Source organism: Trachemys scripta, chromosome 13 (assembly GCF_013100865.1).
Source record: "Trachemys scripta elegans isolate TJP31775 chromosome 13, CAS_Tse_1.0, whole genome shotgun sequence".
Taxonomy (NCBI): Eukaryota; Metazoa; Chordata; order Testudines; family Emydidae; genus Trachemys; species Trachemys scripta.
Genome location: NC_048310.1, coordinates 30,865,611 through 30,880,615, shown reverse-complemented (window position 1 = coordinate 30,880,615; position 15,005 = coordinate 30,865,611). Strand labels below are relative to the sequence as shown.

The following is a 15,005-nucleotide window of genomic DNA, read 5'->3' as shown; positions in this document are numbered from 1 at the left end:
CCATATATATAATTTTCTTTATTTATCAGCTGCTTTGAAATGTATGACTATTTCTTCTCAAATGAGCCCTTTGAAATAAAAACAAAGCTATCAGAGCTTCTGCCAGATCTCCAAATTTAAAATAGGACAATGACATGTTAACTAAATTAGGTATACATTCATCTGAAAAAGGAGTAACAGAGAGCACACTCAAGACCTAAAGATAGGATTCAGATGAGAATAGAGAAGATGGATGCCACTGAACTAACAGTGAGTAGCAGACTGAAACAAGAAGGCGCAGACAACTAGGGACCGTACAGGAAAGATATATTTATCCTGAGTGGCTTAAACTAAAGGTAGCAATAGCAGTTGCAGCTGCCAATGTAATCAAAAGATTTAGACAAGCACTTAAAAGGTAACAGGATATAAAAGCAAAACAGATTGATAGACAGATTTAGATGGGCATTATGGCTCTCCCAGCCACATCCACCTTCTGGCCTAATATTTTACTATGATAAAATACTAGAAATAAATGACTTTAAAGCTAATCAAATTTTGGGCCTAAACCTTGACAGTCTCCTCTTTCCTAGCAATAGCTATCAGGTGGCATATTTCAAAGATTGTGTGGTTATTAATGGTTTATTTTGTTTATAGGATCAGAGATTTATTTTCAGTATAATTTGGCTGTTATTTTCCCTTCAGATTTTCATAAAAATTAGAGATTAAGTTTCATAAGATTATCTAGTGCCTTCCCCTGGCTGTGCAGGATGTGGGATATATCCATCATGTTTTAAAATTACCTTATTTTGTGTAAAATAACCTGATTTTTTTTTAATTGAACTGTTCTTGGTTCAGCAAGTTATCTTGTTATAATACTGTATCTGAATAACACTGGTAGAATCAGCACAATACCCATATAAATGATAGAGGAAATAGGCTGAAATGGATTCTCTCAGAAACCAGGGAAGAACACCAGTAAGTTACCATTAACTAATTCACAGAATTTGTATGTAGTTATATCAAAACAGTTACATGACCTTGACTTAAATTCTTAACTTTGAATAACTTCAAGTTTTATATTTTGTAACGCATCTTAATGTGTGTTTTAACACCTTGGAATTCTACTAATAGCTTCACCTACACTGCTCACAGGTATAAATTTAATCTGCATTCATGTTAAAAATTATTTTCACGTATCAAGCCTGACATCATGGGTAGTCAAAGAATATGTTTAATAAAAAATAATTAAACTTCCATTTCCTCTATAGAACATCATAGAAAGTAATTCAATAAATTACAAATGACTTTTTAAGACGCTTGTTCAACTACAGAAAGCAAATTCAGACTACACAGAACACAACTGGCAAATATTGCAAATGTCCAAAAGAAAAACTGGACTAAGACTTGTATCATGAAGCCTGAAACAAGGGATAGAAATACAAGGCAGTAATAGCTAAAGTTCTTTTAGTAACTACCAACACACACTTTATCATCACCTTGGATATCCTTTTAACTGTAACCTCAGTATTAGTGTAAATCTACTGAAGTTTCCTTACAACCCTTAACTTTATACAACCATATTTGCATATTGTTTAGCTGATAGTGGGACACATTTTTCCTCTTCCAATTGATAATGATTAAAAATAAATCCAATACATTATGTTCAAGTCTATATCAGCCTTAATTATTTTAAACTGTAATTGCCTTATTACATAGAAAGAGAATCATAGAACGGTAAGCAAACTCACTTGACCATAATTAGGAAAATACTTTATTTAATAAATTTGATATAAATTAGGTTTTAGCCACAAGATTTAGTATTTCTTTTGTGGGGAAAGGGTGTTGTTGAAATACTCCATCAGCAAATTAAGTTAATAACTGTGTTTGAAAAACTTTGGCTATTTCATAGATGCATCCTAGTTAAACAAAAGTGCTATATTACAAAGGGCAAAAATATTAAATATGCAATACATCCCTTCATGATGAAGAATTGCTACACCCTTCTCTTGGCAGGTTTTAATTTTCACTATTGCTAAGACACTGTATGAAAGGCCAAAAATCAGAATACTATTGTGGGAAAATACAGTAACGGGATTTTCACAATCCAAATGGGACTTGTATAATTGTGTAATTACATGTAATACTGCTTCTAATCATGGGGTTAATTATTTTGCACATAGAAACATATAATGTATTGGAAAAGTTCTTGGTAAAAAACAAAGTCTTGTTTACTATACAAGCGAGCAACAGAACTATATCAAAATATACAGTTTTTTTTTTTTTTTTTAATTTATCCCTTTGAAAAGCTTTTTTCAATGACTTCTACTAGTACCTGTATATATTCTCTCTGAGCACTTCCCTATTCTTGGACCACAAATGAGATAACTAAAGTCAATCGAAATCTCAGTTCAAACATGTAAGTGTGAATCTGGGCCTCTACCATGTCAGAGTAATAGCAGCTTCAGCAGAAAGAGGAATCATATCACACATCAAATATTAGACTGATTTTATACAGTAAAGGGTTCTAAGGATTTGGATTTGAACAGATGGCTTATGCCCTGTTATTGTTGTTTCCAGGAATAAGTTATCTGTCTTTACTATTCAAAGTGCTTTTTTTTTTTTTATTTTAAATTGGGCAACTCAGCATAATATATAAACTAAACCTCAAGAATGATTTTGGGTAACATTTCGTCATAACATTTAGTCATATTTAAACCTGTAGAGAAGTCTAAACTCAAAATGAATTTAAACTATCAATATTCTTCTTTACCATTATTATCTGGTAATTCCAGGAGGCTTTGTTACATAAAACACAAATAAAAATCTACACAAACAAAGCAAACAAACATTTTTTTACATGAAGTATGCAGTGTTGAAAGGTCTTTTCAGTGGCACTTCATGATAGTTTGCCTTTTCTGAGTTTTGGGGATACTACTCCTCAATCGGGACATTGTATTTCTGTGGAGGGAGCCCAAAACTTTGCAAGGTTTAAACTAAATAGGTCTCTGTGGTGCCAAAGAAGGATGAGATAGGACTATTTTGTGTCAACTTCCCTTTACTGTTATCAAAGAGAACGCTTCTGGTGAGAAAAAACAGTCCTATCTCTTGCCAGATTAACATGATATCATAGAGGGTGTGTTTAAAAACAAAACAAAACCTGAAAACAAGTATAGAAACCAATGTAAACTTCCTAAACTAACTCAGCTGAGGTAACAGATAGCCAGTTTAACTGGCTGATTGGGAAACTTTTTTCCTCCTTTTAAACACACTTGTACCTGAATTGGAAACATCAGCAGTGCATCGCAACACTACAGCATTTTCATGTAATTAAAGCAATGGATGGTGATGTAGATTCTACAGCTTTCATGACATTCATTAGCTGCCCAAATTATTGCTGAGTTTTGATCTGTAAATTATAAGTGTCAAGGAGGCTGTAAAACTATATTCAAATTAAATCAATAATATGCCTAAAATATTCTGTGTTCACTGCAAATATATTAAATATACAGCTCTTACTGAGCATTATTTTCATAAAATAACCTCCCAACAAAATTATGCCATTTGTTGTAATTTTACACCATTGTGTATTGATAGTACATACAAGTTCAGAAACTTATGAACTTCAAGAAATATTACATGCAAAACATCTCTGAAAGCAGTTTGCACTTCTAAACAAATACTGAAAGTTCAGTCAATAAATCATTTGATGCGCTCAACACTGGGTTATTTACAATGAAATAATTAAAGAATAAATTCAAAATCAGTTCATAATTTAAGTACATAGTCTAGGGTCAGTCTTCATCACTAGAATCTGAATCCTCAGATGAAGACGATGTACTGTCAGATCCAGATGAAGCATCTGCTTTCTCTGAACCCTCATCTGTGCTGTTTTCATTATGAGAACTTGGCTCCGTTCCCCCTTTGTCTTCCTGATCTCTAATCCTAGAATTTTCCTCCTTTTCCTCTGTAGCCTTGGCTGAGCCTGTGTCATTGTTTTCAGTGTTCTGTACATCAAAAATATTGGATTGGGACAATGCTGGGATATGAAGATTAAGGCCTGGAGTGAGAAGCATCCCTGGATAAAGTATATTGGACAAAAGTAACGGGTTAAGAGCTAAAGGGTTGGCAGCAGCAGAGGACGTAGAGGGAGAACTTGACACAGAGTCTTCACCACCATTATTTGCATGTTGGTTTTCTGTCCTTTCTTTCTTTACATCTGGCTCTTTTGAGTCATTTCCCTTTTTCTCCTCTGAAACAGATTCTGTAGACTTTGTTAGGAGTCCTCCCATACCCAGCAAGTTTGGTAATCCAGCCATTCCTGACAGTAGCATGGGGAACATGGCAGCCATATTCTTAGCTTCTCCTCCAGTAGTTAGTCCAGCAGGCATTCCCATTAATCCTGCTGTTACTTGCAGTGATTGCAAGTTTTGCAGGTTTTGTTGTAAGGCCTGAAGAGTAGATAGATCCACTCCTGGAAGTAATCCATTAGCTAGCAAAGGGTTGACCGAAACATTTGCTGCTGTTGCAGCTGCTGCTGCAGCTGTTGCCTTGGCAATCTCACTTTTAGGCCGTCTCCCCCTCCTGCTTACTTCTTCTCGTACAACAGGCCCAGTGAGAATACGGTCAAACATACCTTCAGGAAGAAATCCCTGAAACAGATACAGTCTATATTAATATATGAAAATGAATGCCACTACAGGAAGATAAGGTTAAAGCTATGTTGGTTAAAAATTAAATACTCAAGAATAGTTCCCCAAACCATTCTGTTTAACTAAATTTAGCACAGCAGTTTGATTAACCAGACAACTCCCTGAAAGTTTGTGACTGATCTGTGCTGTCACTTCCCAAAGGTACCTCATTCAAGCCTCAATCCTGTAACCAATGAGCCCTGTAACCCTGAATGGTCCTCTGTACCCACATTGATCCCTACTACCTTTAATGGGGCTCTCCACAGGCCCAGAAGATCATCCTCAAAGGGTTTATTAGGATTTAGCCTAAGCAATCTGAATTTAAGATTTAAAATCTAGTGTGGATTTAGGATCTTTCAACATATTTTAATGTAATTTCCAGATTCCAATAATTGATTTGATTTTTTTTAATACCTAGTTACTGTGATTACAAAGATAACAAGGCCATCCAATTTAATAGGAAAGATAATGGTGCATTTTCATGTGAAGCCATGATCTGGGAACATTTTAATGTTTCTTCACAGTTTGAAAGTCCAAATAAATTGAAATCCAAGACACTTAAAATCTTTTCTTGGGACCTAGAGTGGTGTTCTGCCAGCTATGTAAGTCCTATCTAGTGGTAAAGACAGGACTCTAATTGTGCTCTGGTGTTCTTTTTGAAGTACAGTTCTGCCTTGAAAACGGACTATAAAAATGGCACCACAGGATTCAATTTTTTATTATAACTCAATATAAAATTTGCTCAGTATACAAGATCCCTTAATTTAAAAAAAACTGTCAGCCCTCATATTCAACCAGGGATTTGAAAATCAAGTTCTATTCTTTCTCTTTTCAGGATCACCATTAAAAAAAAAATTCTACAGGGCAAATTCTATTCTCATTTGTGTCTTGGTAATCATTGTCACCAGTTCTGCTCCTCGTTAATACTGTGATACTTCATTGCCCTGCATGGAGTGCCTGGGTATAAAAGAGGGCAGAACCTAGTCCTGCAACTGGAACTTTACAATTCTGTTGGCATATTAACCAGAATAGAATCTAGCTCACTGTTAGCTGTACTGGCCCTGCTATACCAACAAGAAAAAAAATAGTAAAAATTACTTTGTCACTAAAGCAAGTGCTCAGAACTTTCAATGAACGTAAGGATGAGTTAAGTAAGAAGATACTATTTTTAAATACTATAGTAGTTATGATTAACTGCAGAAGCCTAAAATGTTGTTAAATAAATAAATAAAAACCCTGCAATCCTCTGCCTGAGGCTGACTCTGTACAGCAAATGTAGTACAATCCCCACCAGTTCTGGCAGGTGGGTATACAGACTTCACAGGATTACCACCAGAAATTATCTTAATCTCTATGTGGACATGAGGAGTGGAAGGGTAAATAAAGTTCCTAGAGCAGGATTTTGTTATCCAACATTTTGAGGCCTGCACCTCTAGCCACTTCTATTTGCATGGAGATAAAGGAGGGTAGGTTTACAGCTTTGTGTCCATAGGTAGGTGGTGGTGGTGATGTGTTTAAAAAAAAAAAAAAAAGGTACTCATCCCAATAAAACAAAGGACAGATGAATCAGTTATACAGTTTTCACAATGAAAATATATGCATGCTGTTTTGCTGAGCCTGAAGACAAAAAACAGCATCAATAATTAAATGAAATTTTCCCTTTCAACTTACTGGGGTACAAACCTCAAATAAAATTATCTGTGTTATTTTGATCTACTGCACTTATAACAGACTGTCACTTTTTACAGATAACAGGATTTGTTTTTTGGGTTTGTTTTTTCATTACAGAAATAAAAACATCCTTGTAGATTCCTTCTTCTGTACCACGTGTCCCATGAGATTTGGATATTTCCTACAAGTTCTACAGAAAGGGGAAAATTTGTAAGTGGCCTCAGAAATTGTGGTCACAAATTTTTGCGTACACCTATGTGTGCACAAAGTGTACATCTGGCAAATCAGGTTGGCACATGCACAATTATTTGATCTGCAAATGTGAATGCAAACTGTGTGTCCACAAATAGCTGCAAATTCAGTTTTTCAAACTATATTAAAATTTGGTTTACAATGCAGAAGGGGCTGCAATAAATGTATATTCTTAGAGCTACATTCATAAGTCTAACCTGGGAAAAACTACACATTAGATGCATCTTACTATTGGCATTAAGCTGCTCCCATGCCAGTGGGGAGCATGTTCCTTATGTCACACAATTCTAGTAGCACATACAGAGTGGAGAGCCAAACAGAAGAAACAGCACAGGTGAGGCCAGAGCAGCACAAACCATGCTCCTGGGAATCAGAGGGCACAAGACACTAGAGTAAAATTTTCTGAAGTGCCAACTGATTCAGGAGCCTAAGTCCTATTTTCGAAAGAGACAAGTCACATGAGACAAGCAATTCAGAAAATTTTGCTCGAAGTCTAGTTTATGATCTCTACTTTAAAAGCCTGCTCACTGTAGAGCTGTAAATATTAAACACATTTTTTATTCTACAAGGACAGATGTATGACACCCCAAACAATTAAACTTTTACAATATATAAATCTCACTTCCACTGGAATCTGCCTAACAATACAGTTCTGAACTAGAAAATAAAATGCAGAACATAATAGCTATTTTAATAAATAGCTGGCTCTTAAGTTAGGTACCTAGTACAATTAAATCAATCTTCAAAAATTCTACTTGCTCATTTTCCCAGGAAAAGTAATTTTATTTTGATGGCCAATTAAAATTTTAATTTTGTAATTACCTTCATCATTGTGGCAAAGGATAGATAAGTAGATATCATGGGTAGGCAGGTAGATTTTCCTAAGAGCATCCAAAGGTACATTAAATAACGGTTGCCTGACTTTAGTATCTGAAACTAATGCTAGTATCGGTCTGTTTCTTTCTTTAAAAAAAAAGAGCAGATTTCACATGATAGATCACATTGTTCATCCTGTAAATACTCACAGACTGTTTCACAACATCTCCCCATTCAGGAGCTACTCCATACTCAGGATTTTCTTTCAAGAATCTGCACAAGTCCTTCAGTGGTGGAGCAAAAGCACCTCCCACCTAAGAAATAAAAAGTTTTGAGAAGAAACATTTTTCAGTTTACTTTGGATTTTCCTGATTTGATACTCTGGTTTCATTTATGTCTTTTTCAAAAAATCATATATAACCTGACAGCATTTGAAAGCGAAACAGCACTCCAGGTTTGTCATTAGTTTCTGTCAGAATGGAATAAAATAGGTGCTCAATAAATCTGTACCAGTCGTCAGCAGCCACTAAACTCACATATAGTAACTTCAGTATCTGACAATCTTACTAATGTAAGATTTAGTATAAATGCCAGGGTTCATTTCAGAAATGTACTGAAATGGGATGGTGTCACACGAATAATGAACATATGAAAGCAGGTGTCAAAGTTTAAAAAGGAAAATTCATACTCCTTTTGTTTATTAAAAATTGCTTACCTTTTGGTGGGTGAATCAGTTCTAACCTATCACCCCTGATTCTGCTTTTCAAGAGGCACCCTTTTTGTCTAATAAGAGCTGCTCTTTCTGGCAGGGTAAACTATTTATTTTCCTATAGTTCCCCCCCCCCCCAAGTCAAACTTTAATTTTGAGTTAAGGTTTCTAAACAGCGTCTCCCATCAATGCATCCCACAAAAAGCAACAAAATAAGCAGTTAAGTCATCAAAAATCCTTGTCATCAACTCCCCTTTTTTATACCTCATCATGACGTGGAAGAGGAGAAGTAGGGTTTGATCTACGACACAGCTGAATGAAAGGAAGGAAAGGGAAAAGGAGCACTTCCTCTGTTCTTCTCCACTCAAGCTCCTTTCAGCTCAAGCCTCATTTTTAATTCACACTCCTCATGTCCTCCACATCTCTGTTAACTGCCAGACCTTCTCTAACCAGCTCTTCATCCCTCCTTGGCAGTGGTGGATTAGCCACAGGGCCAAAGGTGCCTGTGTCCAGGGGCCCCAGCCAATTGGAGCGCCCCTCCACCCCAACCTGCTCCGCCCACCTGGCACTCCTACTGGGGAGTGGGGTTGGGGTGCACAGGCTTCCTCTGTTGCCCAGCAGGAGTGCTGGGCAGCCGGAAACGGGGCTGGGCAAGCCCCCGTGTTCTGACCCTATTTCTCCAGCAGTGGTGCCGTAGGGGAAGGGGGGCACTTGTTCGGGTCCACAAAACAGTAATCTGCCTCTGCTCCTTAGCTCCCCATGGGGCTGCCGCATGGATAACCGAGAACCAAAAAGGGAAGAGCAGAAATGAGCCAGGCGATCGGGGGTGTTGGGGCAGGGTAGTGATTGGGAACATAGAAGGAAATGGGGCAGGCAGTTTACAGTGGTGAATCTCGTTGCAGCAAAGAGGGAGTATCACTGTGCAGGCAGCTTGTGGCGGGGAGAGCTCAAATGTCTCTGCACTGGGACAACCATCTTTGATAGGGTTCCCCAGTGCTGTTGGCTCAGCTCCCTAAAATACCACCATGGGAGAACATAGTGTATTTGGGTCAAGACACTGGCACTGGCTCCTCCTGGGGAACTTAGGGGAGTCCTTCCAATGCTGGTACAGGCCTTGGTACAGACGCACTGGGATTCCCTCATTTTAGAGCTCCCCACCCCCCAAATCACATACCCAGGCCTTCCTGAATCCTGCACTCCATCCAGGCAGCTTTATGAATGAGTTGGCGGTATTAGAGGGCCTAAAAATTGGGCATGGGGGAGTGAGCGGCGAGCAAGGGACAGGAGGTTTGGGGATTTTAGTTGCAGAAGGGAGTGTTTTGACTGGAGGTCCTCAGGCCACAGAAGAGGCTTCGGAGACCAGTGCTTTTGAGGCAATGGTGCTTGAAAGTCTTCCTGGTGCTGCTCCCTCATTCTCCTACACAAAAGCACAGAGCCACTGGGAGCCCTTGATTGATACATCAGTATTTATGTGCAGCGTAGCTCCTTTTTCCTGGCACTGCTGTTTGGTGTGCTGGACAGCTAAGGCTGCAGTACCAGAAGAGCTGAGTGTCTGTGCATTGATGAAAGAGCACTTGAAGGGCTCCCTACAGTAATGCTGCTTTGGGTACACTGTTCAGACTCAAAACCACACCCACGTCCACCACCCCAAACTCACTCCGACATACGGAAGTGTTTCCACTTTATTTCCCTGCACATTACCCTTCCCCAAAGCCCAGCTGAATTCCTTCATGCCCTTCCCAATCCCTGATCCATCTGCCTGCAATTCCACATCCCTACCCCAAGCCACATCTCTCCCCAAGAACAGCTCCCTTTACCCTGCTATGAAACCTGCCAACATGACTCATAATGGGTATGTTGGTGAATCAGAAAGCAGGTTGGCAGAATGAACACAGAAATAGCTGACAAATCTGAGCAATTCTATTGGCCAGTCTCAGTACAAGATAACCTATTGAATTAATTTTAAAAACCTTGAAAGTAGATGATGTCTGAAATGTAACAGAAGGTATGCGTGAAGTTTAGAATTTCTGGTGTTTGTGGCTGTTTAGCTAGAGTCATCCAAAGAAGTGTATGAAAACCAAGGCAAAACTTCAAGGGGGCATTTTTCAAGTGTTTCCTTTGGAAAAGTTAGCAAACCCTTTATTAAGAAAGATTACATAGAACATTAATTTGTCCTCTGAAAATTTACAGTGAACTTGCTGAAAGTATAATTCTCAACACAATCATAACTAAGGAATCACTACCAGTGCTTGTCTAATACACCCCTCCCCCCTTCTGTTTGTTCCCTCTTTGTTTACTCTCCGGCTAAGCCTCCTTTGTCTCCATCACCCATCAGAGGCTTCTCACATTTGTCTCTGGAAGTGACAGACTGGACATGACTGAGAAGTCAACACTCGCCAAGAGACGCTATACCATCAGTATACTTATTTTCTATTTTAAATATTGGTGTGAACTGTAGTATCTTGGATACCACTCAATGCCAAAACAGTAACATTATAATAGCAAGCACTGTATTTGTGATAGATACTTAACACAAATAACACTAGGGTTGAGATCTATTCTTGATCAGACAACACACAATGCTGTCTTTGGAGGATAAAAATCATGAGATGTCAAACAGACCAAATACACAACCATACAACCTGAAATGAATCATGCATGCAGAGGGTTTACACACACACACAAAATCAAATGTCGAAGAAACAGGACTGGAAGCTTTATCACTTTGGCGGTGATCTTTTCAGAACTCCTATTAAGAAGGAATGTGATGGGTCATTACTTTGACAGAAGACATCCAAGGTTCTGAAGAAGTGGTTGGTGGTCATTTTTCCCTCCAAAGTCAGTATGGAACCAATATTACTGAGGGACTTGTGATGCTGAAGATTACAACTTTCAGGTGACATTTAACACTAAGGACTTGACCTTTCATACCACAGCAATTTTTGCAAGAACAGGCTTGTTAATCCTGGTGTTCTGGCCCAATTCAACTTGGGTAATTATGTTCTGCCTACCTACAATTCTCCCTGTTATTTCAACTGGATGGGGTATTCTTCATTTTCTGTTCTAAACTGTTGAGCAATGTTCCTGGGGACTTTTAAATGGTTGCAATACTTCCATGATGGGTGAAGTGATTTTGTAAATAACTTTGAGATCCTTCTGCATGAAAGGTGTTATACAAATGCAAGCCATCATTATATGTCAAGCATCACAGACTTCTGAGTAAAAAAGTCACCACACTTTTGTAATAATGGATATTTTTAAGATTTACAGAACCACCACCAATCATCATCAAGATCCAGCCTGTTAGTGAAGCATACTTTCAGTGTTCTACAGTAAAAAGCCACAACATCTGCAGGCTTTGGCTGCATTTAAACTTTTGTCTTCAACCACACAATAATACATCAGTAATCTACTAATGCACACATTTGGTGAGGCTTATTGCAAACTCCACCTTAAGCAAAAACGAAATAGATGTTAAAGTAGTTTATGAAACTATTCTTCCATTATGTAAAAGATGTTCATAGTAGATTGATAAAAGGAAATACTAGAAAAAAGGGTTTTCTATGCAATTTTAAATATATTTAAATTAATTTTCAGTAATTTTTTTCTTTATTGTTAAGGTTCCACGGACTCCTTGGATCCCTTTTCTCTCTTCTTATTCCCCCAGTTTCCTAAAGCCCCTTCAGAAGCACACATTGCATCCCTCTTGTGATTTCCAGGTCATTTTCAACAGTAACTAAACTGAGAATATTGAATGAATTATTATTAAATTTTTGAAACAGAAATTGAGAATTGAAAGTGTCCAGAGGCTTAAAAGTACTGGGGCTCATGAGATGAGATCATTTTAAAATCATCTCACCTCTTGGGTCTTCAAGTACATGACCCTCTTGTGTTAGCAGCCCATCATTAGCTAAGGGGACATTTCTTCTCCTCTATCACCCTGTAAGGGTACAAGAGGATGAGAGGAGAAATCTATAGATTTTGTGGAGTGCAATATGCTGTGCTGGTACAAGCTGAGCTGCCAGAAGTTGCTGCAAGAGCCATGATGAAAGAGAAGAAAGGAAATTTTCACCTGCTAAGTAGAGGTCTGCTTGTGCCTAATTTTTAGGCCTGACCCAGACTCAAGCTCACTTGAGTGAGTCAAGTTATTTTCCAACCCAACCCAGACCCTTTCCCACAAACCTTAGTCAACACCATCACTGCCACCTCTTGCCCAGGGAGCTGACTCTCCTCCTCCTCCAAGGGGCTGGCATGGCAGCAGCTACATGCCTTGCTGATGCCATCCACTGCCCCTTGCTGTGCTGCCTGCAGTGTGGAATGAGAGGCATTGTGCGACTTTCCACGCTCACTCTTCAGCATAACAGTGCAGCGAGGTGGGGATGGCCAGCAGAATGGGGCATGCAGCCGCTGCCATGCTAACCCCACGAGCAGGACGAGGACAACTGACCTGAACCAATACCAGGAGGGTCCTTTTGTTTTCCCATCTCACCTGGACCCAACATTTGTAGTTGTGTCCCGCTGGGTGCAGGTCAGGTCTACTCCTGCACTTGCAAATCTGGTGAATTCTTTTTGCACTCACACTACGAATCATGCAAAAATTACTGGCAGCTCAGCCTGCTCAACTCTGTAGATTTACCCAACACAAACCCTGTAGATCTAAAACTGTCTCTACCCTACCAGGAAGATGGAGAAGAAATGTCCTTTAATGAGCTGTTAACATTAGAGGGATGTGTGTTTGCAAACAGAAGAGTGAGGTGCCAGGAAATCTAGTCATCAGTATGTCTGTTTAAACAAAACTTTTAACCCAAGTAACAGGGTTGACAAATTTTTAACACTTGACAATTTTTTTATAAAATTATTTGCTGGAAATATTTATACTAAGTTAACTCTGGCAGGAATGGTCTAGCAATATCCAGAGAGGGGGTGACAACGGAATTTTAGCTTAAAAAAAGTTTTCACTCTTCTGGGAAAGAAAAATTACTGTATTAAAACATCAATTTAAGAATATCCCCCTAATAAATGTAAGCAAATCCAGAGCAGCTCCCACTTATCAATCTGTTTTTCCACACGGTGACACCAACCCTATAGCTGCATTTTCACAGTACTTGATCATTTAGAATTTACTCGTTATTATGAAGCCTCAGTTTAATACTGTACTATTCTTAGCAGATGAAATTCACCCAGAGCAGGGGGCTCATGCATGACCCTATAAAAGTCTTCAAAATTTTTAACATGGGGTTGGAGTACTGCATAGGACATTGTGCAGGCCCTCTTTATTGGCTGAATTCCACCCAACAGAAACATACAATGCTGTGTATACACTTAGTGCGTGTAATTTTGCACAGAATCTCCAGAATAATTTTGCAGCAACTTACGAAAGTTTTCCATTTACAAATTAACTTAATAAAACAAACTTTAGACTGTACATAAGGACTTCCTAGCAGAAGATATGAACACTTAATTTCACATAAATTTTGTGTTTGGGCAAAATGAGAGTGGACACAGTAACAGGATTACCTTTCTAGCATTTCTTCTATTGATCAGCTGAACACGTTCTTCACCAGTGAGACTATTAACATCCAGTTTATTAGGGTTTCGACAACGGTGCCTTTTTTGTTTGGGCCTCCCATCATGAAGCTGCATTCTCTGTTTTAGAGGGATTTAAATAATGAATTATTAATATTAGTTTTCTAGTAAAACTACTTACAAAAGTGCTGAGAAAGTGGACTTGTTTATTTATTCTTATAAGCAACCCTCTCATTTTAAGGTAAATCTTTTCATATTTCCAACATCACAAGCAGTCTTACCTTGTACAGTAACTCCTGAAAAATGCTACTTTAAGCAAAACGATGTGAAGTGAATCCAATTTCCCCATAAGAATTAATATAAATGGGGGGGGGAGGGGGAGGTTCCAGGGAAAAAGTATTCACCAGAGAAAAGACTATCTCTACATATATATATACATATACACACACATACATACATACACAGAGTATAAATTTTAAACAAACAATTTAATACTGTACACTGCAATGATGATTGTGAAGCTTGGTTGAGGTGGTGAAGTCAGAGGGTGGAAGAGGGTTGGATATTTCCCAGGGAATGCCTTACTGCTAAATGATGAACAACTACTCGGAGACCCCCTCAAGGGTTAACACGTTGTTAATGTAGCCTCACACTCTACAAGGCAGCACGAATGGAGAGAGGGGAGACAGCATGGCAGAGAGAAACAGAGACACACACCGTGTGTGTGTGTGAGTGTGTGTGAGAGAGAAAAAAAAAGAGACATGCGTGCATTGCCCCTTTAAATATGCTGACCCCACTCTAAGTACACTGCCTTTTAAAGTAGATCAACAAGTTGAGACAGCAGCTGCAGCCAGCAAGCTCCCTCCGTCCTGAGCCCTGTCATGTCCCCCCACTCTGTGGAGATGGGGTAAAGGAGTGGGGGGAAGTGGGGAAAGGGACACCCTGACATTAGCACCCCTCTTCCTCCCCCTTGCACAGCAAGCAGGAGGCTCCCACGAGCAGCTCCAAGGCACAGGACAGGAGCAGCACATGGCAGTCGGGGGAGGGACAGCTGAACTGCCAGGCAATTGATAGCCTGCTGGGTGGCTGCTCACAGAAAACATAGGGGTGCGGGGAGCTGATAGCGGGGCTGCTTGTCCACCCTGGTTCCAAAGCCCCCACCAGCTAGCTCCAACAGGCTGCTCTTTCTCTAAGCAGTGGACAAAGCAGACAGCTGCCAAACGACGTTATAAGGGAGCACTGAGCAACTTTAAAAGAGCATGTTCTCTAATTGATCAGCAATGCAACAATGAAACAATGTTAACTGGGATGACTTTAAGTGAGCAGTACTGTACAGCTGTTATCTCCTGATTTTAAAAACAGAC

The 15,005-nt window shown here is 39.1% G+C and overlaps 1 protein-coding gene across 15 annotated transcripts in view; it reads right to left on the bottom strand.

The window, feature by feature from the left end:
• Positions 1–1,192: 1,192 nt before the first annotated feature.
• The window catches only part of CHD9 (chromodomain helicase DNA binding protein 9), a 183,503-nt gene continuing 169,690 nt past the window's right edge, over positions 1,193–15,005 (bottom strand). For 14 of the 15 annotated variants that reach the window (XM_034788420.1, XM_034788421.1, XM_034788415.1 and 11 more), the window contains 3 exons: positions 13,633–13,761; positions 7,616–7,720; positions 3,771–4,628 (listed from right to left, as the gene is read on the bottom strand). In XM_034788420.1, coding sequence (XP_034644311.1) covers positions 3,771–4,628; positions 7,616–7,720; positions 13,633–13,761 — 1,092 coding nt within the window. Of the gene's footprint in view, positions 4,629–7,615; positions 7,721–13,632; positions 13,762–15,005 lie in introns of all 15 variants that reach the window. The other variant, XM_034788422.1, reaches the window with a different exon arrangement.